Genomic DNA, 13,652 nt, shown 5'->3' with positions numbered 1-13,652 from the left:
CAAAGATTTATCCATTATTACAAAGATTTCTCACGCAAATGAACATAAACATGCTTTATTTCGAAAATTAATGGTAGCTAAAGGTTTCAGAACTCACCTTCTTCAAAGTCAATGAACGTCGTGTCTGGATCGTTGATTTCTTGGCCTGAATGTCCGTGTCTAGGTGGTCCTCCCTTGCTACAATACTTTTTACTCTCTTCTCCTATGAAAATGTGAGGGTATAAATGGCTTTTCATTGATTTTTAAGGTTTTAAATATTTTTGGTTTTTATTGACCCAGCAATCTCCCACTATTTACTCAATGTTTGACTCTATTTCAAAATGATTTTTGAATAATTTAAGGACATCAATGATCAAAGATAAGAGTATTTTAAACATTTATGTAGGTCCTTGTTCTAAGACTTTTTGCTTATGATATTCCGAGTGTTTAGAGTTGATTTCTATTTAATTTTTGATTTCTTTGGGTTTTTAAAGGCAACAACTACTTGGAGTACATTTTGGTGGAAAAGAGTGAAAGTAGTGATGATAATTACGAAGTATATGATAAAGTTAAGCATTATAAAATATTTTTCAAGATTTTTTTGAGAAAAAAATATTATTTTTCATTAATATTCTTTTCTACATTTTTGTCTTTATCTCTTCCAAATTTAAATTTCTAGAACATAAAAATGAAATTTATTTTATAATATAAAACAATTGTGAACTGCAGAGTATATGTACTCAACATGTTGCCCATTTTTTTTTATAATAATCCCCATCATTTTAATAATTTTTTCATATTTTTCACAATTTTCTTGTCAACGAAATGATTTTTTTGATTTTTTTTAAAGATTGATATGTATTTTAAATAATTTTTAGAACATTACCGACAAAATATATTTCATCTATAAATTTAAATTGATGCTTATATATTTTATTAAAATTACCAACAAATTTTTCGGTAGGAAAATGTTGAATAAATGTTAATTTTTTTGTTTAAAAAATTTTTAGGCATTTTTTTTCCTTTAGTAGATATTTAATAATTTTTTATTTTTAGTTAAAAAGTTTACCAACAAATTTTTTCATTGATAATTATATTATTCTTTTATATAGTTTCCAACGGAATCATCAGTAGGAAAATCCTTCAGTAAATTATTTAATTTATTTTTTATTATTCACCAATGAATTCGCAATGGAATTGTATTAATGGAAGATTTCTGTTGGTAACTCGAACGGTACTTTAATATGTAATTTTTAAAAATGATAAAGTAATAATTCGTCGCTAATTTATCATTAATCCATTGGCATTAACAATGGAAGACATCCATCACTAAAATTTCGTCTATATTGCCATCCTCTTTAGTGGTGGATACACTCTTAGCATTTTATTGCTTATACTCCATAACATGCACTTGCGAGTGTTTTCGTAACAATTAACACGAATAAATATTGTCAACTACGCAATTATATAAATTAAAGCAAATAATATAGGCAATGTTGAAGTTCTAGTGCCATCACCAATCGATCTCTCCTAAGCTTTTTAAAAATTTCGTTTTGTTAATGTTTGTTAATAACCAAGCAGAACTGCAAATTTGACATCAATAATTTTTGTGGATTCGACACACTACTCTCTCTCTCTCTCTCTCTCTCACACACACACACATATACACACACTTTTATTACTTGTATTGATATCATGCCCCTGGAAGTTTTCTAGTGAACAAATACACTTACTTTTAACCACAATGTTAGAAATTATATAGTGAAAGTAATTGACGAAGAAATATAGAGAGCAATGGAGAATTTGTATTACTATTATGCTATTTGTTAGTATAGAATATGTTTGATGTGCTAAAACTAAACTAATGGTGTAATACTGAGAAAACCGTTTGTTTTGACGTTTAAGAATAAATAATCGACCTTCTAAAATCAAGCATGGTCTCATTCAAAATTTTACTTTCTATTTAGTTTTGTTAGGAAAGAGAAGAAAATAGAGAGAAGTTAATAGATTTGTGTATTTTATTAAAAATCAAAACCCTATATTATAGAACAGAATCAGGGATACAATGATAATAATTTCTAAGGCTGCATGGATACAATTGTCATTCACTTGTAAGCCCTAATAAACTTATCATTTACAACATCTCATTGAATGACGCGTTACAAAATATCCACCTCGTTTAAATCTTGTTTGATAAAAACTCTATGGAACAAAAAATCAAACGAAGGAAAAAGAGAACAGTTATTTTTGGAATATTAAAAATAAATATTGTCTCATTAAAACCTTGCTAGAAAATCCCAATTTGTCTCCATTTTTTCCTTTCCCTTGATTGATTTTCGATAAAGAACTGTAAAATGTTTTTCCGTACGACAGGTACATGTTTAATGCCATTTCATTTCATATTTAAAGCAACTTTCTTCGTGTTCTTTTTTTTGAATGTGCTACTTTCATTTGTTTTGTGCCTTTTGAAATTGATGTCTTTTTGTTGATAGCGATGTTTATTATTTCATACTTAGATTATTCCACGTGTACGTTTGCGTCCACATCCTTATTTTGATATTGCATTTGTTTCAGACAACACAATATCATTTGCTTCAAGCAATGGTATAGAATCGATAGTACTTTTTGAAATCATGCTTACAATATTATTGTTGTAGGAGCAAATTCGAGGCGTGAAAGGTGGAAAAAGTTTTCTCCAACATTTCTTCGTCAGTAATTTTTTCTCCACACAAAGTTAATTTTGAACATGTTTTGAACATTTTAGAATTCTACTCACTAACAATTTTGGAATCTTTTAAACAAAAGTGTACCCATTCAAAAATCCTATAGATCTTTCTCGGTGAGATATTCAATTTTCATTCTATCGTAAAGATAATGACGAAGGAAGATGAGCACTTTTGCACGATCCTATCGTGATTCTTTGTTTCAATTTTTTTTTATTTTATTTTTTCTCACAACCTTTTGAGACAAGATGTATATCAGCATCAAGTACCCTCAATAGATAGTTTTTGCCATATATGTCAAATGCAGCAAACTCAAGTTTTGTAATATTTTTCATTTGATTAACTACATGATACAGCAAAAAAAATACAATTAGTTTCGAAAAATATGATTATACATCACATAATAATTAATCAAGTAGTAATATCAATATGACATAAGTTACATGTTGTCCTTCAAGGATAAACACTAAAATGATGTATTCTTCGAACATGTGCTACTCGAAAGTACGTTGTATTTTACTATTGTTTCTTCAGGAACAATATGTCAATATTCTTCTAAAATATTGAAAATCATAATTCTTGCTATTTATAAGTAAATAATATTCTTCTAGAATATTAATATAACGTTGTGTGATATAAGAGAAATTAAATATTTATTGTAGATAGATTTATGAGTAATATTGAGGAGCAATAATATATTATTATTTCAAATAATAAATTGCATAAAAATTTACTCTTTAAAAGTAAAAAAATAATTTATGTTAGATTTTATTTAATTATATTCTTTGAGAGCAAATAAAATCTAACTAAAACGTTAATGTAGTGTGCTACTTCAGGAATAATAATATTTTTATAGTAGACATTTATAAAAGTGATAGATTCATAAACTATACCAATATTAAAAGGATAAGAGCAAGATAATTAATCGAACGATAAACAATAAGCAAAAAAATTTAAGATACATATGCATAACTATTGACTACTATAAAAATAACACTTTTAATGACCAACTTTAAATTAATGATTTACACATAATTATAGTGAATACACTAATTGCATTACAGCGATTAAGTGCATGTGATTTGAGGGTGGCAACAACCAATAAATGAATATAAATCACAAAGAAGTGGAGGTTATATATAATCCTATTGAAGACAAAACGGGAAACCTTGGCGGCGGATATTTGGTGCAGCTTTACTGGGTTATGAGTAAAATTTAATCAAAATTCCATTAATCATTCACATTAAAACAAACTTAACAGAATGATAAAAGGCATGTAGCTTGTTGACAAATTATCAAATTGTGTGTTGTGCAATGATTTCACGTAATTTTAAACATCAATTAAAAGTGCATCATAAAATTTGAAGGCCATAACGAATCGTGAACTATGGCAAAGAAATTATTGCATCTTTTTACAATTAAATATACTACCGTTTTGGAGAGAAATCGTACCGATAACATGTTATGAAAAGAGAGAAAAGAGGATAAAATAGAGAGAAGTTAATAGATTTTATATTTTATTAAGAACCGAAATCATATTTATAAGTCAAAATAAGAGATACGATAGTAATAATTTCTAGAGCTGCAAGGTTACAATTGTCATTCACTTGTAAACCCTAATAAATTTACCATTTACAACAACTTTATGTTTTTCCTTCTCATTATCATTTTTCCAATGTATGATTTTTTTATTTTTTGCTAACACGGAGATAGGAGGATTTATATGCTATTTAAATAATTCTGAACACTAATTTTAGTACATTTTTACTATAGAAATATCATACCATAAAAAAAAAATTATTTTATTTCTCTTTGTTACATTTTTACTATAGGAATATCATATCATATTTTTTTTTTTAATTCTATTTCTCTTTGTTAACTTTTTCACTAACTCTTATTAGTTATTCAATTTCATGATTGATGGCAAAAAAATCCGACTCGCCCTGAATGAGAACAAAAAAATCCTCCCCGATGGGTTGGCGGGGCATCAAGGGAAAAAAAAAATTTTAAATAATTTTATTTTTGGACAATTCACCTATTAAAAATCCATTTTGAATTTGTATTTTATACTTTAATAATAACATAATTCGTAATTTTGAAAATGTTAAAAAAAAAAAAAAAATGGGACAAGCTACAGCCCCACCCTGCCCCAAACCGCTGCCATCCCTATTCACGAAGAAACGACCTTTCCATAATAGGTCATTATTCACATCAAATGAGGCTAGCTAAAATAAAACAAAACATCCCCATGTTAAGCATTGGTTTGGGAAGAATTTATAAACAATTTAATTTTCCGATAGATAGAAATAAGTTATGGATGAATTCATCGAATGTTATATTTAACTCATGAAACTAGTGATTTTCTCTTATTACTCTTTTAATGCTTTTTATCTATCACCTGTAATTCGATTAGCTTTTAATTGCTCTGAATAAATCCAAACTGATCCTTCACTTTCATGTTCAAGTTTTACATACAGTTATCATATTTACATAAATTAAGTAGAAATCCACTCAATTAACCATAATTTATTGATAGTGATTGTGGATACATGGAAATGGATATTTGAAAATTGAACTTCATCATTTAAAAAAATATGGATGACCACGGAATTGACATGATATAACACACACATGGGAATCAAGATTATTTTATTCATGGAGGACTCTCGCCGGACATGTGAGGACTCGGTCATCCTCATGGGTCGTTTGACTTGTCTCGAAAATATGACTGCAAATGCATGATAAGCACGAGGGAACCCCTTATTTAGACAAAAACTCCCCGATTTTTTCCACACGCTAATCAATTATCTAACCTTTTAGCCCTATAGAAACGCATGCTTTATAGTCAAATACATAATACATATTTAATTTCCAGCGAGTAGAAATGGACTCAATAAGTATTGACCTTGGTCGGTGCATTGAAGCATGTAGAATTGCAAACAACCATTTCAAACTCCGGCCCGCCACCAAACACCACTCCCAAGCATCCTTGAAGTTTCACCACCAACGTAAATGGCTTTCGTTTCGTCCAATTCCCACCTTTTCCTCCTCTCTCTCTTCAAGCTGATCCTTCTTGTTCAATCAAAACTAGAAATTGACCCTTTTGATCATGATGCCCTCTTACTTATTAAGAAAGACTTGGGCATCGGAGGTCAACGACATCCTCCAGGAAGTCCATGCAACTCAGGTGGAGTGTTCTGCGAACGAAGATTCAAAAACAATTTATATGTGCTTAGAGTTACGCGTCTGGTCTTTGAATCCCAAAATCTCGAAGGAAGACTTTCTCATTCAGTTGGGAAGCTCTCCGAGCTGAAAGAGCTTTCGCTTCCAAACAACCAACTGGCCGGCCAAATCCCGACTCAAATTTTTGATTGCAAGAAACTCGAGATTCTAAACATCAGAAACAACAAATTTTCCAGCAATTTTCCTTCTCGATTATCATCACTAACCCGCCTTCGTGTTCTTGATCTCTCATTCAATAAGTTTTCGGGGAATTTGAAATTCTTGAAGTACTTCAGCAACCTGGAGAGACTCTCCCTAGCAAATAATATGTTCACTGGAAACGTACCTTTATCTTTGAGATCTTTACGGAATCTCAGATTCGTTGACATATCTGGCAACAGTTTACTCGAAGGTGCAGTGCAAGTTATGAATCAAGCAGCCTATTTATCCTCACAATCGACCTCGGACAATGTTTCAAAAAGGTACGTGCTTGCTGAAAAATCGATTGGCAAAAATCTAACCTCCACAACGACACATTCTTCGAGTGAGGTCTCTAGTGGTACTAACTTTGAAGCTACTATGTCCATTGAAACAGAGCATAATCATAAGAAACCAAAATGGGAAGCAGCTAAATGGATTCTCAGCATTCTAGCTGGTATTTTAGGGGGCTGTGTTGTTGGGTTCGTTATTTCCCGACTCTTTAAGTTTATCAAGTTCTTGATCAAAGGAGGGAAGAACGAAAGTTTGAAAATTTTCAGTCTATTAATCAAGAATCCAAAGGACCTAGCTTTCTTAGAGAGAGAGGGTGGACTAGCATCGCTCAAAATCATAGGAAGAGGTGGTTGTGGAGTAGTTTATAAAGCAACTTTACCCAGAAGTAATGGAATGGAAATTGCTATAAAGAAGATATCTCTGCCCCTTAACGTTGAAGAGCCATCCCAAGAAGAAAGCAAGCTTATGAACAAGAGGATGAGACAGATAGGATCGGAAATTCGGACAGTGGGTCTAATCAGACACCGAAATCTACTTCCTTTGTTAGCCCACGTGCCACGGCCCGACTGTCATTACCTGGTCTATGAATACATGAAGAATGGTAGTCTACAAGATGTGCTCCAAAAGGTCTTACAAGGGAGAAGAGAATTAGACTGGCTTGCACGATACAAAATCGCATTAGGAGTAGCTGTCGGCCTCGAGTATCTGCATATGCATAATAGCCCGCGTATAATTCACAGAGACATCAAGCCAGCAAATGTCCTCCTTGACGATGAAATGGAAGCTCGAATTGCTGATTTTGGGCTTTCAAAAGCAATCTCCGAAAACCACACTCATGTTTCAACTTCAAATGTGGTAGGGACACTGGGATACCTCGACCCCACATATTACCAAACATTTACATTCACTGAGAAGTGCGACATATATAGCTTTGGGGTGTTGCTAGGAGTTCTAACAATGGGTAAGTTTCCGACAGATGAGTTTTTCCAACACACAGATGAGATGAATTTAGTGGGGTGGATGAGAAATGTGACGAGATCTGAGGATCCAAAAAGAGCAATAGATCGAAGGCTCATAGGAAATGGATATGAAGAACAGATTCTTTTAGTTCTCAAAATTGCTTGTTATTGTACATTGGATAATCCTAGAGAGAGGCCTGACAGTAAGGAAACTAGATGCATGTTATCTGGTATCAAGCATTGATTGTACAAGAAAATACTATGTAACAAATTACGTTTTTGAGTGCTAATAGTCAGCTAAAGAAATTTTAATAAATATAAAAATGTTGCACTATTATAATCTCAAGAGCCAAATTCGTTACATTCTGACCCATGCTCTTCATGTCATTGCGAATTTACCTACCTCATATACGTAGTCACAAAAAATAAGCAACGAATACAAGTAGTGTTGCTCCTCCACCCAGGCAAATCTAACAAAGCAAACTGGATTGGCCCAAGAGATACATGAGTTGGACTAGAACTAGCAACTCTGAGCATTGAGTGGGATGGAACCTTGGCTTGAGCATTCTACAAGTTTTTAAGTCTCCTTTGGGCCAGGGCCACAATTATTATACAAGGGAAGGCGGCAAGTACGGACACCTATTGTCGAGAGCTAGGCTTGATTAGTAGTGCTGACCCATTTTGTCATGCCCATAAAAATCAAATTCTCTCTCTTTTTTAACAATGATTTCTAATCAGTAAAGGAAGGTCAACTCGAATAAAGTGATGTCACTATATGTCCAACCAAGAATGCCATAATTAATTTTAGTTTCAACTCTTGGGAATGTAGGAGTAATAATGAATTATTATCTTCGATCAGGAACTTAATAGACGTGTACATGTGGTACCTCTAGATACTTGATTACAGAAACTTACACTCCAATAATTTTGAGATTCACCCTTATTGGTAGCCTTTTGAATGCCTACCAACTCTCATGCCATGTTTGTATAGGGAATTAAATTTATCTGATCTTTCAAATGAATCATAATTTATCTTTGATTGTGAGATTCCAATTAATTGATTGGGAATTAAATGTTATTTCTCTAGTTTATTTTCTTTTTGGAGCTAAAATTCATAGTTCAAGAGTAACATTAAATTCTTTTTGGCACGAAATGGTAGAACGTTGACTATTCAGTATTAAATGAGCAAAAATGTGGTTCATTGTGGTATCCAATCTTATCAAATATACTACATGCCAAACTTCATGTTATTGCATAAGATTTGGCAATTTCCTACAATAGATCACATAAAGGGCTTGATGTCAATGTAAATCGATCATTCTCGGTAAAGTTATGCATTAAACACGGGTATTTTCTCTAAGAGAGAATATTTTTCTCAATAAGATTCTATCTATTCCGCAAGATGTCAACATCGCTCTAAGTATCATTTTCTTCATTATTGTGCTACTTCACAAATCCACGTGATACATTACGACACCACAAGGGTGGGGTTAGGAATATTAGAATCCTTAGTAAAATTCTTGCTCTTCTTCACCTAGAACTTTGCTTGACTGCAGCCACCACCAAAATACTCATCTATTGGAACTTCGCTGGTCGGAAAAAGGATTTAGAGAGATGGCTAAGCATTTTTGAGGTCAAAAAATGGGAACTGTCCATGGGAATCATTAGGGTTACAACAAATCAAAGGCTCTAGAATTGAAGGGTGTTTTCTTTATTATAAATCTATTAAAAAAAAAAAACCACCGCATATATGAGTGAAGTTAAGGAAAAAATTATTGAAAACGAGGTAGATGTACAAAGTGATCGGCAATTTGATAGTGATGCCAATCCTTGAAGGTAGCATCAGGGTCTTATATATGGACCTCAAGGGAGAAGGCAACAAAATTCCTAAAAAAAGCATAGTCACGCAACACAAAATAGTCTCCACAACGAAAACTATGTTAAACTTGGTTGAGAAAGTAGATTCTGTTGTGCAATTGCCTCAAAAATCAAAAGTTGAAGGACTTCTATTGCAAATAATAAAAAGTTAGCTATTGTATGGAAGACTTCTAATTAAAGTTGAGAGCAGAATCCTTGTAGAATTTGGTCTCCAATTTACAGCCGATTTTGGAATCTTGCACATAAAGAAATGCTTTTTGAGTTAAAGGAGTCTTATTTGAGTTTAAATTAAACTCTTCTACTTGGTTATTGATCCTATAAATAGTGGATGTATTTTATTATTTTGGATGTGGCCAGAGAGTTGATTTGAGAGAAAAATATTGTGAGCCTAGTATCTTGAGATTTCTCGTACATTGGATAGAAAAGTAGGTGCGGTAAAGTTCAGGTTTATTTTTTTCTTTGTAATACTTTGGGATTGGGTTGGTGAGTGAAATTCTATGTGATTGTAACAATTTTTCATTTAATGAAAAACTTTGACGGTACGTTGCGTTATATTTTTTATTTTTTGTTTGCTAATATTATTGTGAACAATAAAAGATCCTGTGAGTAAATAGAAATAAAGGGAATTGGCATAAAATTTCCCAACAAGTGGTATCAGAGCGTCGGGTAGTTGGGAGTATTGGAGCAACAAAAAAATATGTCGCCATTAAAATATGATGTAGATAAATTTGACGGGAGAATCAATTTTGGCTTGTAGCAAGTACAAGTTAGGGATTTATTGATTCAAGCTAGATTGCACATGGCTTTAAAAGGAAAACCTTCCAAGAGTTTTGGCAAGGAAGTTGAATCCAGTATGAGAGATGAAGATTGTGAAGAATTGGATTTGAAGACTGGAAGCATGATATGTCTCTGGCTAAAAATGTTCTTGCAAATATTCATGGAATAACTGCTGCAAAGAAACTATGGGAGAAGTTAAAAGAACTATATCAAACAAAGAGCCTCTCAAATCAGTTGTACATGAAGGAGCAATTTCATTCATTGTGCATGGAGGTAGGTACGAAAATCTCAGACCATCTGAGTGTTCTCAATAGGATTGTTTCAGAATTGGAGGCTATTGGAGTGAAGATAGATGATGAGGACAAGGCACTACGTCTCATCTGGTCTCTTCCGTCTACCTATGAACATATCAAGCCAATCTTAATGTATGGGAAGGAAACTGTGAGTTTCACAGAAATGACAAGCAACTTGATCTCAGAGGAAATAAGATTAGGGGAACAAAATACTCCATCTGACAATCCGGTGCTTATGATTGAAAAAGGGAAGAACGGCAACTCCATGAGAAAGAAAGTAACTTGTTTGAACTCCGGTCAAACTAGTCACATGAATAGAAATTGTCCAACAGGTGTAGCAGGGTTGGCTAATTGCTTGGGTCGGACAATGTATCTTTCCTAGTGGAGGAGGACGCTGATGTGGTGCTGTAAAGTAAAATGAGAACATCTTCATGGCATGTTGCCATGATAAAGGATGTGTTCTTACTAGCACGGGTCAGCATATCTGCACATAGCATTGACTAACATTTGATACAAGGTGTATAGGTATGTGGTGATATTGCGATGTCGATGGCTGATGAGCTCTCTGGAAAAGTCAGTGGGAGAGTTACACCATAACTATCAGCAGAGTTGTTTTGACATATAACTAATGAAATGCTTTGAGTTTGCGGATAATTCTGAGTGGTTATACTCATATGGTGGAGTATGAGATCGTTAAAGTGTGTCAAAGACTTACCTGTTTTTTTCAAGTATTATGATTAAAAGTTGTAGAAGAGATGACAAGATTTTGACTCTTTTTTGGGCAAGGTGGAGATCGTTGGGTAATTACCTCAAAAGTCAAAAGCTGGAGGGCTTCTATTGCAAATAATAAAAAATTGGTTATTGTATGAAAGACTTCTAATTAAAGTTGGTGTTTTCTTTATTATAAATCTATTAAAAAAAAAAAACCACCGCATATATGAGTGAAGTTAAGGAAAAAATTATTGAAAACGAGGTAGATGTACAAAGTGATCGGCAATTTGATAGTGATGCCAATCCTTGAAGGTAGCATCAGGGTCTTATATATGGACCTCAAGGGAGAAGGCAACAAAATTCCTAAAAAAAGCATAGTCACGCAACACAAAATAGTCTCCACAACGAAAACTATGTTAAACTTGGTTGAGAAAGTAGATTCTGTTGTGCAATTGCCTCAAAAATCAAAAGTTGAAGGACTTCTATTGCAAATAATAAAAAGTTAGCTATTGTATGGAAGACTTCTAATTAAAGTTGAGAGCAGAATCCTTGTAGAATTTGGTCTCCAATTTACAGCCGATTTTGGAATCTTGCACATAAAGAAATGCTTTTTGAGTTAAAGGAGTCTTATTTGAGTTTAAATTAAACTCTTCTACTTGGTTATTGATCCTATAAATAGTGGATGTATTTTATTATTTTGGATGTGGCCAGAGAGTTGATTTGAGAGAAAAATATTGTGAGCCTAGTATCTTGAGATTTCTCGTACATTGGATAGAAAAGTAGGTGCGGTAAAGTTCAGGTTTATTTTTTTCTTTGTAATACTTTGGGATTGGGTTGGTGAGTGAAATTCTATGTGATTGTAACAATTTTTCATTTAATGAAAAACTTTGACGGTACGTTACGTTATATTTTTTATTTTTTGTTTGCTAATATTATTGTGAACAATAAAAGATCCTGTGAGTAAATAGAAATAAAGGGAATTGGCATAAAATTTTCCAACAAGTGGTATCAGAGCGTCGGGTAGTTGGGAGTATTGGAGCAGCAAAAAAATATGTCGCCATTAAAATATGATGCAGATAAATTTGACGGGAGAATCAATTTTGGCTTGTAGCAAGTACAAGTTAGGGATTTATTGATTCAAGCTAGATTGCACATGGCTTTAAAAGGAAAACCTTCCAAGAGTTTTGGCAAGGAAGTTGAATCCAGTATGAGAGATGAAGATTGTGAAGAATTGGATTTGAAGACTGGAAGCATGATATGTCTCTGGCTAAAAATGTTCTTGCAAATATTCATGGAATAACTGCTGCAAAGAAACTATGGGAGAAGTTAAAAGAACTATATCAAACAAAGAGCCTCTCAAATCAGTTGTACATGAAGGAGCAATTTCATTCATTGTGCATGGAGGTAGGTACGAAAATCTCAGACCATCTGAGTGTTCTCAATAGGATTGTTTCAGAATTGGAGGCTATTGGAGTGAAGATAGATGATGAGGACAAGGCACTACGTCTCATCTGGTCTCTTCCGTCTACCTATGAACATATCAAGCCAATCTTAATGTATGGGAAGGAAACTGTGAGTTTCACAGAAATGACAAGCAACTTGATCTCAGAGGAAATAAGATTAGGGGAACAAAATACTCCATCTGACAATCCGGTGCTTATGATTGAAAAAGGGAAGAACGGCAACTCCATGAGAAAGAAAGTAACTTGTTTGAACTCCGGTCAAACTAGTCACATGAATAGAAATTGTCCAACAGGTGTAGCAGGGTTGGCTAATTGCTTGGGTCGGACAATGCATCTTTCCTAGTGGAGGAGGACGCTGATGTGGTGCTGTAAAGTAAAATGAGAACATCTTCATGGCATGTTGCCATGATAAAGGATGTGTTCTTACTAGCACGGGTCAGCATATCTGCACATAGCATTGACTAACATTTGATACAAGGTGTATAGGTATGTGGTGATATTGCGATGTCGATGGCTGATGAGCTCTCTGGAAAAGTCAGTGGGAGAGTTACACCATAACTATCAGCAGAGTTGTTTTGACATATAACTAATGAAATGCTTTGAGTTTGCGGATAATTCTGAGTGGTTATACTCATATGGTGGAGTATGAGATCGTTAAAGTGTGTCAAAGACTTACCTGTTTTTTTCAAGTATTATGATTAAAAGTTGTAGAAGAGATGACAAGATTTTGACTCTTTTTTGGGCAAGGTGGAGATTGTTGGGTAATTACCTCAAAAGTCAAAAGCTGGAGGGCTTCTATTGCAAATAATAAAAAATTGGTTATTGTATGAAAGACTTCTAATTAAAGTTGAGAGCAAAATTCTTACAGAATTTGGTCTCCAATTTACAGTCGATTTTGGAATCTTGCACATAAAGGAATCCTTGTTGAGTTAAATGAGTCTTGTTTGAATTTAAATTAAACTTTTCTACTTGGTTATTGATCCTATAAATGGTTGATGTATTTCATTATTTTGGGTGTGACCGGAAAGTTGATCTAAGAAAAAAATATTGAGAGTCTACCATCTTGAAACTTTTTGTATATTGGATAGAACAGTAGGTGTGGTAAAGCTCCGGTTTATTTTTTTCTTTGTAATACTTTAGGATTGGGTTGGTGAG

At 33.3% G+C, this 13,652-nt stretch overlaps 1 protein-coding gene across 1 annotated transcript; it reads left to right on the top strand.

Moving 5' to 3' along the window:
• The first annotated feature begins 5,612 nt into the window (after nucleotides 1-5,612).
• Nucleotides 5,613-7,699, top strand: LOC111399372 (leucine-rich repeat receptor-like serine/threonine/tyrosine-protein kinase SOBIR1). Its single transcript, XM_023026642.1, has one exon. It carries the CDS (start codon nucleotides 5,715-5,717, stop codon nucleotides 7,617-7,619), a length of 1,905 nt encoding a protein of 634 aa, XP_022882410.1. The 5' UTR covers nucleotides 5,613-5,714; the 3' UTR covers nucleotides 7,620-7,699.
• The last annotated feature ends 5,953 nt before the right edge of the window (nucleotides 7,700-13,652 follow it).

Source organism: Olea europaea, chromosome 9, assembly GCF_002742605.1.
Source record: "Olea europaea var. sylvestris chromosome 9, O_europaea_v1, whole genome shotgun sequence".
Taxonomy (NCBI): domain Eukaryota; kingdom Viridiplantae; phylum Streptophyta; class Magnoliopsida; order Lamiales; family Oleaceae; genus Olea; species Olea europaea.
The sequence above is the reverse complement of the archived record's forward strand: the minus strand, read 5'-3'. Positions and strand labels throughout refer to the sequence as shown.